The 13,756-nt window shown below is 50.7% G+C and overlaps 1 protein-coding gene across 4 annotated transcripts in view; it reads left to right on the top strand.

Annotated features, from left to right (window-relative positions):
• Positions 1–13,756, top strand: part of XYLB (xylulokinase) — a 49,436-nt gene that overhangs the window by 20,937 nt on the left and 14,743 nt on the right. For 3 of the 4 annotated variants that reach the window (XM_032352272.1, XM_032352200.1, XM_032352132.1), the window contains 6 exons: positions 2,760–2,841; positions 5,824–5,864; positions 6,450–6,565; positions 7,316–7,431; positions 8,077–8,150; positions 9,539–9,635. In XM_032352272.1, coding sequence (XP_032208163.1) covers positions 2,760–2,841; positions 5,824–5,864; positions 6,450–6,565; positions 7,316–7,431; positions 8,077–8,150; positions 9,539–9,635 — 526 coding nt within the window. Of the gene's footprint in view, positions 1–2,759; positions 2,842–5,823; positions 5,865–6,449; positions 6,566–7,315; positions 7,432–8,076; positions 8,151–9,538; positions 9,640–13,756 lie in introns of all 4 variants that reach the window. The other variant, XR_004287741.1, reaches the window with a different exon arrangement.

Here is a 13,756-nt window from a genome sequence, read left to right as displayed (position 1 = left end):
TGGGTGTAGAGATCACTTACAAATAAAAGCTTTATTTATATGTGTGCCTGGGTGGCTCAGTGAATTAAGCCTCCGCTATGGTCCTGGGATCGAGCTCCACATCGGGCTCTCTGCTCAGCAGAGAGTCTGCTTCCCCTCCTTTTTCCTGCCTCTCTGCCTACTTGTGATCTCTCTCTCTCTCTGTCAAATAAGTAAATAAAATCTTTTTAAAAATTTAAAAAAGAATAAAAACAAATAAAGTGTTTAAGATAGTGTCTGGTCCCAAGAGTAATATTAAAAACATTTACGGCAGCCACATGCAAAAGAATGAAATTGGACCCCTGCCTTACACCGTACACAAAAATTAACTGAAAATGGATTAAAGACTTGAATGTAAGACCTGAAACCATAAAAACTCCTAGAAGAAAACAGGTGTTATTGACAGTTTTTTGGATTTGACACCAAAAGCAAAGGCGAGAAAAGCAAAAATTAAGTGGGACCTCATCAAACTTAAAAGCTTCTGCACAGCAAGGGAAACTATCAATAAAACAAAAAAGCAACCTATGGAATGGGAGAAAATATTTAAAAATCATATATGTGACAAGGAGTTAGTATCCAAAGTATATAAAGAACTCTGCTCCACAGCAAAAAGGCAAGATAGTGTGGTTTAGAACATTTAACCATTAGCACAGAATCCCCATTCAGCATAGACATCTAGTTAACTACATTCGTGGCTGTTCTGTGGGGAGAATGGAGTAGAGGGAGACTGGGCCCTGCCTTCAGAGGACCTTTGGTGGGAGCACACACCACACATTCAGAAGAGCGAGAATTCTCAGTGTTTCTGAGTGTCGGTGGGAAGGAAGCAGAAGGTCCCTGAAGCCCGCTGGTGCTGCCTGTTCCAAGTCCCAGCCACTCTTTGAGATTGACTCCGATGTACGGAGCTGAGGGAGGAGAGGTCCCTGCCTTGGAAGGGGACAGTTCAGGACCCAGGCCTGCTGAAGCCCAGTGGAGAGAATAAGAAAGGGCCAGCAGGAACTGGCCAAGCCTCTGAGATTGGTATTCCATGCATGGCTTTTGGTTTTGTGTGAGACGGAGAGCAGTGTTTGGTCCATGGCAGCGGGCTTTGTTTGCCTTATGCCAGGAACACATGCCTCCAGGAGGGGGCCTGTGCACAGACCGGCAGCTTGAGGAATGGAAAAGAACTGACTCTGAAAGGGTCTTTTCATTTGTACATACGTACCCACGTGATGGGGGGAAACAAGCCGAATTCATGTTTCCCAGCATCCCTTCTTCTGCAGGCAGTGCCCATACAGCTTTGTCATTTCCGGCAGGAACGGGTTTGGGATATATGGTATCAGACTTCTCCAGCCCCAGTTTGCGGCCTCCTCACCCAGTTATTTTGCCAGCAGCCATGGCTTTGTGCAGGTGTTACCCAGCAGCACCCTGCCCCAGCTGTGTTCATTTGTCTTACCTTGCCTGGGGCTTCTGTGACTCCATGTTTGCGCCCTGCAACCCTGGAGATCCAGGGAGTTAACACCCCAGGGGGACAGCCCCCGCATCCTTCACGCACAGCTCCTTGGACATTGCCCACAGTGAGGACCAGCTTGACAGTGTACCTTTAGGTGGGCTCTCCTGCCTCCCTACTTCCCCTCTCGTTTCTTGGGATTGCTTCTCCCAAATAAGCCACCTGCACACGAACCTTGTGTCGGGCTCTGTTTCCTCAGGCAACCCGGGCCAACACATTTCTCTCCTGGGAGATGGCTTATTCTGATGTAAATCTGATATTTTTCCTGGAAGGAGCAAGATTTTCTCTTCCTTTTTTTAAAAAATTAATTACTTTTATTAACATATAATGTATTATTTTGTCTGTGAATCGTCAGGCTTACACGTTTCACAGCACTCACCATATCACACACCTCCCCTACAATCGAGCAAAATATTCTTTCCAGACACCAGGATGGCCCATCATTCATTTTAAACTTTTGGAGTTTCGGTAAAGTCAGGGAAAGGGGAAAAATGTTTTTCTTTTATAGCTATGCTCTCTAAAGACTATAGTCTGTCCAGAGGGGTCACTGCTGTCTGGTCCCACAGCTCCCCTGGGAGGAGACCTGGAGGCCATGTTTCCCCAGGGGTGTTCCCTCCCCACACTGCTGTTTTTGGTTTATTTTCCTTAGAAACTTGACCTGTGCACTTGTGTGTTTGGTAAATCAGATTGCTGGGCTGATAGAGCAAGGGTATGGGGCCTTCTCTTCTTCCATGAATTTCTTCCTGTGTGTCCTCTTGTTATTTGTTTTAAAATTTTTTAAATTAATTTTATTTATTTATTTGAGAGATCATGAGCAGGGGGGAGGGGTGGAGGGAGAAGCAGACTTCCTACTGGGAGGGGGTGTGGGGGGAGTGGGTAGCCCAATGCGGGATTCCATTCCAGGACCACCTGAGCCGGAGGCAGACGCTTAACCTACTGAGCCACCCAAGCACCCTCCCCTTACTTATTTACCACTAATGCTGTCTCAGAATTTGGAACTTACAAAATAAGTACACATTGGGGATTGGTTTGTTCAAGCTGCCTCTCAAAATCCAATGGTGTTCAAGGCGAGGTGACCTAATATTTGTGGTTCCAGTCCTGGGCTGGGCTCCTCTGGCTTCTCGTGAACGGGAGGGACATCTCTGGTTTAGGACAGGGACTGATGTACCTGCACGCGTGGTGACCTGAGGCTTGGAGGGCTATGCAGAGTAGGTCAGATTTACCTCAGGAGGGCATGCTTGCTTTTCTTCCTCAGGGAGCCATTTCCTCCTACTTTGTCCAGCGCTATGGATTTCCTCCAGGATGCAAAGTGGTGGCCTTCACTGGGGACAACCCTGGTGAGTATCTTGAAGGATTTCACTCTCCAAGTAGCCTGACTTGGTCCATGCTGGACATTTGAGAATGCCAACCTCTGGAAACCCTTCTGTGGCAGGCCCCTTCCTCCCTGGCCACCTGCCACACTGCTGGCCTGAAATCTGACTCCCTGTACTGCCCTATCTTGGCTCCGACTCTGTCCTCTGCCTTTCCCTTCCGGTGTGAATGATCAGCAGTTAAGGCAGGCGGTCATGCCCACCCCTCCCTAACTGCCTTTTCTGTTCCAAGCTAATCTTCTCAGTTCTCCAGCCCTTCCTCTAGGACTTGGTTTTGTATCTCCTTCTCATCATTTGATCTATAGGTGTGAATTACTCTCCATCCAAACACCTTGTCCTTCCCCTAGCCGCTCCAAGAAGAGTCATCAGGTCTCTGAAGAAAGGGCAGGTGACCGCACTGTGCCGTATGTGGTGGCGCCTCAGCCCCACCCCTGCAGCCCTTTTCCTAGAGAGCCACCAAATTCAGGTTGCCAGGCAAATGCAAATACAGATACAAGGACACCCAGTGTGCCTTGAATTTCAGAGGAATTATGAATAATTAGTGTAATAAGCGCATTCCATGCAATATTTGAATTTCACATAAGAAATGATCTCTTAGTTTAAGTATGGCCCAAAGTATGTCTCTCTGAAATTCAAATTTGCTCTTAGAAGGTCAATGTAAAGTACGTAGTAGAGGGCCTGGGCTGCTGCACAGGTGGGGCCAGGGTTTGCTGTCCTAGGGAGGCTCACTTCCTTCTTAGAGCCTCTCCTGCTTCTCTCTGTGGTCAGGGAGTGTGGCTCCCTATTTCTTATGCTTTGCTCTCCTTTTAAACACATTTCTTTTAAGTTTTTTTTTTTCTGCCTTCAGCCCTCCTTCCGGTTTCAGCACCCACCAGCCTCCCTGTACTCTCCTCCTGTTGGCTGTGTAGACAAGCAGGACAGGGGCATCCAAAACAAATTGAGAGAGATGCATATGTCTGCGAGTTGTATGCCTCAAAATAGAGTGGATGGTCCTTGTTAAAATTCATTCTTAACAGCGAGAGTTACTTTATCAGTATTATTATTAGAGTCCCTATTTTCTTCAGTGTTTCTGTATATTTTTGTGATCAGGAAAAAGCACCGAAGTCGCTACTGTTGTTATATGCGTCACTAAGAATAATGCTCATGGCGTTCCTCGGTCTCCTTCCAGCCTGGAGCTGAGGGCACGGCGAGCTCGTCCCTGCCACACTTGAGGCCACCTCAGTGTCCTGGGTGTGACCCCTCCCTCCTGGGACAGCCTTGGCTCTGGCATCTGGAGGGAACCCCAGGAGCCAGACAAGGGCCTTTCCCATCCCTGAGCCATTTCTGGAGACGGTCATGCGGGACCTGTTGGCCAAGCACAGAAACTAACAGAGCGGGTTTGGGAGAAGTGATCCCAGTGTTCCTGGTAGGAAGGTGGAGGGGAGGCGGAGGCTGGTGTTTGGAAGCCAGATTTCCACAGTGGCAAGGCATGAAGGCCCAGGCTGTCCCTGGGGTTGAGAGGAGGCTCCAGGCTGCAGTGTGTGGGTTCTGGTGCTCCTGGCCCCCATTTCCATATCCCTAAGAGCTGGGAGGTCCAGCCTCCCTCAAAGAAGAACAGTTGGTGTAGGAACACCAACTTAGGAAAGTTCTCCACTTCTGTGGGCCACATCTGTTTTCCTTTCAGAATGAAAATAACTTTGTTGAGTCTCATTAGGCCATGTATAGTCTCGTACCCCCTCTGTCAACTAGAAGAATGTCAGGGGGAAGAATGGGCCTTTATAACCACTGAAGTGAGTGCCTGGGTTTGTCTGAGCAGGAATGACAGAGAAGCAGCTTTCCTATCCTACCTCCTGGACCTTGGTTTCAGGCTGAAGGTTGGCGACGCCAGGCAGGTAGCCCTCAGTCAGTCCCTCCCGAAGTGTGACCTTGAGTGTGCGGCTGTTTTAAATGATGCATTAGTTGCTTCTTCATTAAAACAACAGTGATGAGCAAGCAGACTAACCAAGCTCATGCTCTTTGTCTTACTCACAAGGGATACCTCTTCACTGCAGGGAAAGAAAAAAAAAAAATTAAACACTGACAAACCAAAAGAAGGATATAAAAATCATCCATAATCTCTTAACCCAGAGATAATCACAGTTAAAATTTTGATGGCTATCCTTCCACATTTCTTTCTGTGCTCATAAATAAACATATTTTGTTTTAGTGGGCAGCATCATTTCAACGGTTGCCTAGGGCCCAGTGGTCCCACATTTCTCTCCCTAGTCCCCTGTGGTGGAGGTCGGTGGGGCTTCTGTGCGCTGGCAGTGCAAACAGTGATGATGTGCACACCCTGTCCTGTCCCTCATCCCTACAGGCTAAGTTCTACAAGATGGGGCTCTTGGATCCAAGGCTCTGACACACACGGCAGCAGTGGTGGAGGACACCTGTCCCTCCCACATTTCTCCTTCACTCGCTCAGTCAGTCCCATTTAGTGAACAGCCCCATCCCCGCCCCCGGCCCAGTCCATGCTAGACCTTCTTTTAGTTCCAGAGTGCATCAGTGAGCCCAGCAGATGCGGACTGCTATTCTGGGCCCCCGTCTCGGGGACAGACCGCTCTTTACATTCTGCCCCTTCACACTCCAGCCTCACCTTTTCTTTCCCTGCCATGTATCTGATGTCTTGACTCGGTTCCCTTGGTTCTCTGCACTCTTGGGAGCACCTGATGGTGGGGAGTTGGACCCTTTTAGAAGAAGCTTCCCAGCTCAGATCAGAGGCCCTACTGATCTGAGACTACAGGGACTCTATCCTTTCACACCGGGGTCCTCCCCTTGGGCTCTCCCAAACCCTCAGCTCATCCTTTCCTACCTCTACCCTGGCATGTGGCTTGGGACGGGAGGTTCGGAGCTGGCTCCCACCTGGGGGTGACTGGTTTGCTTTGTGGCTCTGTGTGACCTCCCGCTAACCATAGGTTCCCCTCCCATTCTCAGCATCGCTGGCAGGCATGAAGCTGGAGGAAGGTGACATTGCGGTAAGGCGACTTCTCACATCTCTCACCCATAAGCAAAGCCCGCTCTCTCTGCCCAGGGGGACAAGGGCCCCAGCAGCATCTTTGTTGCCTATTAGAGGGTCTGGCGGTCCCAAAAGGCAGCTGAGGGAGGGGATAGGAAGACCCAGGCCCCAGGACCTGCTCATATCTCCTCTCTTAGAAGGTCATGTTTTTTGCCCGGTAGGCAGGTCCCCTTGTTGGCCAGTTTTGGTGGATACAGTGGCAGAGAGGTCAGGCATTGGAGAGGAAGACTGTGAGCTCTCCGGATGAATAAAGAAAACAGAACCTATGCCCTTCTGGGTCTAATGGGAGTCATCTGGGAACCAGTTGTCACCCAAACAGTTAGTTAGATACAACTGTGGTTAAGTTCTAGAAAATGGGCCCACAGTTTCCATGAGAGCCTAAATCTGGTTGCTAATTGGTTTGTCTGGTGTGGGAGGGTCAGCAGAGGTTTCTCTGAGGAAGTGGCGGGTACTCTGAGGTCTGCGGCATGAGGAGTGAAATGATGGAGGTTCGGGGATGGTGGAGGGGGGCAGAGGTGCCTCATCTCTGGCCATTTCTTCCCAGGTCAGCCTGGGCACCAGCGACACCCTATTTCTCTGGCTCCAGGAGCCCACGCCCGCCCTGGAAGGGCACATCTTCTGCAACCCGGTTGATGCCCAGCACTATATGGCGCTCCTGTGGTAAGCTTGGTGGGCAGTGGGCACGTCTGGCACTATCTGGAGCCCTCGAGCTCTTCTTAGCAGGCTTTCGTGGCAGCTGAGACGCTGGGACTCACTGGGTTTTTCTGACAGCAGAGCTGGGTGGGGAGGAACCCAGGACATGGAGTGCTCCCCAAATCCAGATTCGAATCCCATCCTCAACACCCATATCCTGTGTGGCTGGGGCAGACCCCAGAGCGTGTCTCAGCCACAGTCTCGACTCATGAAATGTGTTGTTAGGACACACGTAGCACATGGTAGACGTTCAGTAAATAGTAGGAAGCACGCCCTGCCCCTGATGGTTGTCATGGAGGATGTGTACTCTGCATCCTGATCACAGGCCTTTGGAAACCCACCAGAGGCACCTAGGGAGGTTCCTGAGCCTCTAAACTCTAGGAACCATTGGAGAATATGTAGGTCTAGTGAATATAGCTGGCTCTGTTCCATTGTCCAGGTGGTATAACGTGTAGAAGCCACAACTCCCCATATTTCCCTGGGGTGTCTTCGTGGCAGCCTCTGTAAACAGACCCCAAGACAGGCCTTCCCCAGTTACTCCCAGGGACGTTCGCTGGGCGTAATACCTGAGGGAGAGCCTCAGATCTCTGCTGTCCACTGCCTGGGGTTGTGGTCCAGCCCGACCTGCAGCCCTTCAACCTGGGACTCCCCCAAAACACATGGGTCCAGCCAGCAAGCACTGGGTGCCCCCTCCCCGGGTTCTGTGCACTTCTGCAGCTTTAAAAACGGCTCCCTCATGAGAGAGAAGATCCGCGATGAGTCCGCTTCCTGTTCCTGGAGTGATTTCTCTGAGGCGCTGCGGTCCACGGAGATGGGCAACGGCGGGAACCTGGGTAGGCTGTTTGGTGATGCACTGGCCTGTGAAGGGCAGCAGCTGCTGGCAGGAGGGCCCCAGGGGAATGGGGAGAGAGGACCATGGAGCAAGCCAGGGGAGCCCCAGCTGTCGGTCCTTCTGCTCCGTGGGCCTTCCAAGCTAGCATGAGACCCAGTGATGTGAGTTAGTAGGGCCATTCTCTGTGCTTTGAGTGGAGGGCTCTGTCCGCTTCAGAGCCCCTGGTGACTACCTCAGGGATGGCAGCCACGGCTCCTGCTCCACTCTGGTGTGCGCCCATCCATAGCTTTCTGCCCCAGCTGCAGGGTTCTGTTCAGAAGAGGGCCCAACCTTGGGCCAGGCCTCCTGAGCAGGGAGGGGACGCGCCACCCTTGGCCAAACCTGAGCTGGTGTTTTCGGGGCATTGGGGCAGCTGCCTCTGGTCCGGGCTGTTGGGTGAGAGTTGGCGGAACTGTCTCTAAGAAGATATAGCCCCAGCACTTCCAGTTCCTGTCTTTCCTGCTAGAGAGCAAGACGGGGAGTATTCCCGTCTCTTCTGGGGGCCAGAGATGTGGGGTCACGTCACCCTATTCCGTCCTAAGTCTTTGAGAAGCTTATATTTTGCTTTTGATTACTGACAGTGAATCTCTTCCTGGTCTGGTTTCAGGTTTTTATTTTGATGTAATGGAGATCACCCCTGAAATTACTGGGCGCCACCGGTTTAGCGCAGAAAACCGCCAGGTATGTGTGGTATGGGAGGGACATCGGCTCCAGTTCTGAGTGTTGAATTCAACAATTGCCTCCCAGGTTCTGCTACTTGAGGGACTTCCTGTACTCCGCTATTGCTTGAGCAAACATTTGGATGGGCCAAAGTGCATTTCCGTCCTGGGGAACCCACAGGATCTAAGACGCTGTTGTCTCTCACAAAGAGGAGTACAAACAAACAAACAAACAAAAAAGCCTGCGGGCTTTCCCCTGAGCTAACACATGTCCACGCTGACCGCCACTGAGAGCCGTAGAGCCTGTTCCCTCTGCAGGCTCAACCCTGCACCCCCAAAGACTCACACTTTCTCCAGATCAGGAATTCCTTCCTGATCGAAAGCCTCGGGGACAGGATGCATGAACATTTACTGAGCGCTGTTTCCCTCCAAGCACACCGTGCCGGTGGCTTCCCGCATCCTCCATTGACTGCTCAGAGCATCTTGAGGTCCAGAGATGCCGAATCATGTGCCCAAGTCAGCAGGACCTAGGAGGTGGAGGGAGGGGGCCTCCAGACCCTACCCTCCCTGACCCTGAAGCGCTGTTTCCTTTCCCCTCCACTGTGCTGCCTTTCCTGCGTGGGCCTGAGTAATTCCCTCTGTCTAGTAACTGTTACAGTTAGAGTTGGCATCAGCTTTGTGGCTGATGAAGTCACTCTATGTTGGGTTGTAAGTGGAAAGCCTTATACAAACTCTAGCGGGGAGGGGCTCACCTCAGTCTTCTGAGGAAGGGTCTCTTTGGTTTCTGTTGTTCCAACAGAGAAGACGTGCCTGTTCCCTTTTGCATAAACCCATCAAGGTCTGTCAGGGAGAAGGTAGGGTTTGTCACTGGTCTCAGGGGCTAAGGCCTGGGTGAAGCCGGGGTTGCCACCTAGCAGCAGTAGCCTGTGCGACACTCCACAGTGTTCTGTGGGTTCTCAGCATAAGCTCCGGGTTCTCACTTGGGACCAAACACCAAGATCTGGCCCTGTTGTGTCATTTGATCTTTAGAACCACCGTGAATCTCAGGTACCGTTATGGCCTTGGTTTTGTTAAGAAAGAAAATGAGAATCCCAACGAGATTTACATAACTTATTCGAGGTGGCAGAGCTGAACCCTCGGTGGCCTGAGACCAAGCTCCCCAATGCTCCAGCTCCCTGAAGTGAGCACACCTGAGGCTGGGGGTCACGTATGTGTGGGGGACATGCTTGTGTGCATACATATGGCAGGTGCTTAGTGGGTCAAGAGCTCCAGCTGTGTGTGAGCTGCCCAGGAGACCCGAGTCCTGAGTTCCAAATCCGGGCCACATATGCACACGCACGCACAGACGCGTGCACACGCAGTGAAGGGACAGCAAAGGTTTTCACGGTGCCTACTTTCTCTTGGGGACAGGTCTCAGCATTCCCTGGGGCTGTGGAGATCCGGGCACTGATCGAAGGGCAGTTCATGGCCAAGAGGATCCATGCTGAGGGCTTGGGTTACCGAGTCAGTAAGTGAGTGGCTGGCGGGCTGTGTTCTGGGGCGGGGACCCTCACACCCTGAGGTGCTTGTGATCCTTCCTGGCCTTCAGGCCAGACCTCGCTCGGCACTGTCTGTCGAGGCTTCACTCCAGGGGCGGGGGGAGAGGGAATCAAGCCCCAGGTGGCTAGGGAGAAGGTGAGTCAGTGGGCAGGGATATGCAGGCAGGCAGGGGACGAGGGGGCACTTGTTCCTGCTTCTCTGCTCTGTCCCCAGTAGCCTGACCTCTTAGCAAGTAGCTGTAGCACTTAGAGACCTTTCTGTAGCCCAGACCTGAGACAACATGATATCCCAAGCCCTGGACCCTGAGGACATGGGCAATGCCAGTGGGAGAGGTCTATGCTGGGGCCACCTGCCTCTGGGGCACAGCCTAAGCACTTCAATTTGGACAGAGAAGAGTGGGGATACAGAACCACTGTCCCCACCGAGAGATCTGGAATGGAAAGGCAGGGCAGGATGGATTGGGGCAGGCACCCACGGGAAGAAAGGGATTTCTAAGAACTTGAGCTATGGAACGGGCAGCCTCAGGGGGGCAGCGAGTTCTCCTTACTGCTGGCCCTGGAATGGTCTGGGGCACAGGCTTCTGCCCTAAGGGTGGAGTCCTCATGATACTTTTGTGGACAACCTGAGCTCGGTGTAGTATGTTTTCTGCCTTTGAGCCAACCAAGTGCAAGCGTACTCTGGAAGTCAGCACTAGGTAAGCCTTTCCGGGAAGCCGCACATGCACACCCACCCCGGCAGTCGCGTCTCTCTGTGAAGGCCTAACGGAGATGTGTACCCGTGGGCTCTAGAGACGTACAGGAGAGCAATCATCGTGGCTGGTGCCCACCGGCCCCATGCTGCAGCCCGGCGCCCATGGGTGGTAGGCAGGACAGGTGCATTGTGGGCTATTCATGCAATGTGACGTGACACAGAAATGAAAATAAACCAGCCTCCACCCTGGGCAACGAAATGGATGAAGCTCGCACATGTCACTCAGTGCGAAAGAAGCCAGGCACAACAGTACGCAGGGTGGGATCCCATGTCTGTCAAGTTCAAAACCGGACGAAACGATTTGCTGTCACTGGAAGCCAGGGTGGCGAGCCTGCTGCCTTTCAGAGGTAGAGGGCCTCTGTGGTGCTGTTGGTGTTCTCTAAGTTACACGCGAGCCTGGAGTTTGTGAGAATTTGTCAAGCGGTCAGCTTATGAGGCGTTCTGCATGTTTTTTGGGGTATATAAGTTCACCACAAATTTGAAAGTAAATAAAATGAGCATGATAAACATTTCCATTTCTCTCCATTCCATCACTCAAAGTCTGAAAAGAAATTCCCTGGGGCACCTAGGTGGCTCAGTCGGTTAAGCATCTGCCGCTGGCTCAGGTCATGATCCTCAGGGTCCTGGGGTCAAGCCCCATGTTGGGCTCCCTGCTTAGCAGGGAGTCTGCTTCTCCCTCTCTCTCTCCCCATCTCCCTCCACGTGCTCTCTCTCCCACACCCTCTCTCTGCGTCTCTCAAATAAATAAATAAAATCTTAAAAAAGAAAGAAAGAAAAAAAGAAAGAAAGAAATACATTCTCCAAAGATCTCCAAAGATTTCAGAATCTCCTGAAAAGTGAGACTGGTGAGCAGGGCAGGGATGGGGCTGAGGTTGGCGCCCACGTCTGGCATGAAGGGTTCTCCGGCCAGCAGAAGGTGGCACTTCGTCGGGAGCTGGCCCCGAGCAGTGTGCAGGAAGAGGGGGTGAGAGTAGAGAAGTCCTCCTGGGCACTGGAGAGGGGAAGGGATTATGCCACCATTCCCAGCCTTTAAAGCATTTTTGTGCAAACCCACATAAAGTTCTTTATCCTCTTAGCAAGCTTAAAGGCAGTGTCAAACCTGCCCTGCCGGCTCTGCTGGGTTCCTTTCCAGTAAGATTACATAAATGAACATGCCTGGAACCAAGCAGGGCTACACGAACGTGAGGCATCATTCTCCCAGCTGCTGTGTGGACTGACCCGTGTTCTTAGGGGACTTGCTTCTATAACTCGACATTATGTTTATGAATTCCTCCGTGTGAATACCTCGCTCATTGTCGGCTCCCCCGGTGGTGTGGCGATCCATCACGGGCTTGTACCGGGATCGACTGATCCACTGTTCTCTGACGGACGTTTGCGCTTCCCAGCTCAGTGTCATGAACTGTGCCGTGAACGGTGCATGCCCTTGGCTGATTTTTCTTTACTTCATCCCTCCTGTGTGACAGGGATCAGTAAACTGACCACCTGAGTGTACGGATTTTTTTTCTAGAACTTGTCATGTTTGGCTAGCATAATGTTTACTTTGCTAATCAGATACCTTTGGGCTGGTCCTGCTCACTCCGGGGCCAGTGTGGCACAGGTGCAGCCGTTCCCTAGCCCAGTCCCCTCAGTTACTCCCTTCCCCTGGCCCCGCAGACAGTCCTGTTGTTGGCACCTGGGCCTACAGCTCCTGCTTCTTCTTTTTTTAAATTAGATTTTATTTATTTATTTATTTATTTGAGAGAGAGAGACAGCACGAGCAGGTAGGAGGAGCAAAGGGAGAAGCAGGCTCCTCGATGAGCAAGGAGCCCGTGTTGGGACTCCATCCCAGGACCCCGGGGTCATGACCTGAGCCGAAGGCAGACGTTTCACCAACTGAGCCACACAGGTGCCCTCTTGTTTTTTTTCTAGTAATGACTTAAAATTTCAACCTAGATACCAACACTTAACTGCTTTGGATCACTGTTTGGAATTTATATTCTCTTTAGTAATTATACCCCCCACTAAAAGACATTATATTATGTTCCCTCTTTTCTCTTTTTTCTTTCTTATTTAAAGATTTTATTTATTTATGTGAGAGAGAGAGAGAGGGAGCACAAGAAGGGGGAGGGTTAGATGGAGAGGGAGAAGTGACTCCCCACTGAGGAAGGAGCCCAGACGCAGGGCTCAGTCCCAGGACCCTGGGATCATGACCTGAGCTGAAGGCAGAGGCTTAACCTCCTGAGCCACCCAGGCACCCCCTCTTCTCTCTTTTCTTTACCTCCCATTTTCCAGTTCCAGAATGCTACTGTTCAGTGTGCATTATGCATCAATAACTATTTAAATTGTACACTTGGTGGCTTTCCTTGATTACCACTATTTATTATATCACGCATCTAAGTGTTTTTGTATCTTTCATCTTTGCTTCAGGACATCCTTGATTAATTCTTTCGTGTAGAGGTAGAGATATGGGGTATGGTCTCTGTATGAAAATAGGTTAATTTTGCCTTCACACTTAAATGCTACTTTTTATAATATGTGGAATTCTGAATTCAAACATCATATTATTTTGCAACTTTGAAAATAACATTCTGTAGTCTTCTGACTTAGAGTGTTGCCAGTGAGAAGCCCATCTGAATGATTTTGTTTCCTCTACAGAATCTTCTAGAATCTTCTTTCTTAGGATTTTGAAATTTCTCAACTAAAGTCTAGATATCAGGCCTTATGCCTTCATTGTGCTGAGCACCTGCTGGCCCCTTTTGCCTGAATATATATGACTTTTTCTAGCGTGGGAAAATTTATTACATAATTTCTCCAATGATTTCTTTCCTTCATTTCCCCCGTTCTTTTTACTAAGATTTATATTAGACCGGTGGTTTCCGACTAAGGTGGTTTTGCCCCCCAGAGGATATTTGACAATATCTGGAGACATTCTGGTGTCACAAACGGGGAGCCCTCCGGCATCCCACCAGCCTGGACGCCGCTGCACATTCTGCAGTGTGCGCGACAGCCTTCCCTTCCCCCTTCCCCTGCGCAGCCAATGATTATCCAGCCCAAGTGTCAGCTGTGCCCAGCTTGAGAAACTTGTCTAATACAGGCCAGGTGTGGGCTCTCTGGCCCTAAATGCATGTTGCTTTATTTCATCATAGACTTGTCATTATTGGGGGCCCCAGGGTCAGTCGGAAGACCATGCGACTAGTCATCTTGAGGTCGTGAGTTCAACCATGTTGGCTTTAGAGATGACATAAATAAGTAAATAAAACTGTTAAAAAATGAACTTGTCACTATCATACTCTGTTTTTAAATTCATTTCTTTATGGACTGTCCTTCCTCAACTAGGAAATAGGCTCTTTGAGAAGGAGA

The sequence above is a fragment of the Mustela erminea genome, chromosome 1, assembly GCF_009829155.1.
Source record: "Mustela erminea isolate mMusErm1 chromosome 1, mMusErm1.Pri, whole genome shotgun sequence".
In the NCBI taxonomy this organism is placed as follows: Eukaryota; Metazoa; Chordata; class Mammalia; order Carnivora; family Mustelidae; genus Mustela; species Mustela erminea.
The sequence above is the reverse complement of the archived record's forward strand: the minus strand, read 5'-3'. Positions and strand labels throughout refer to the sequence as shown.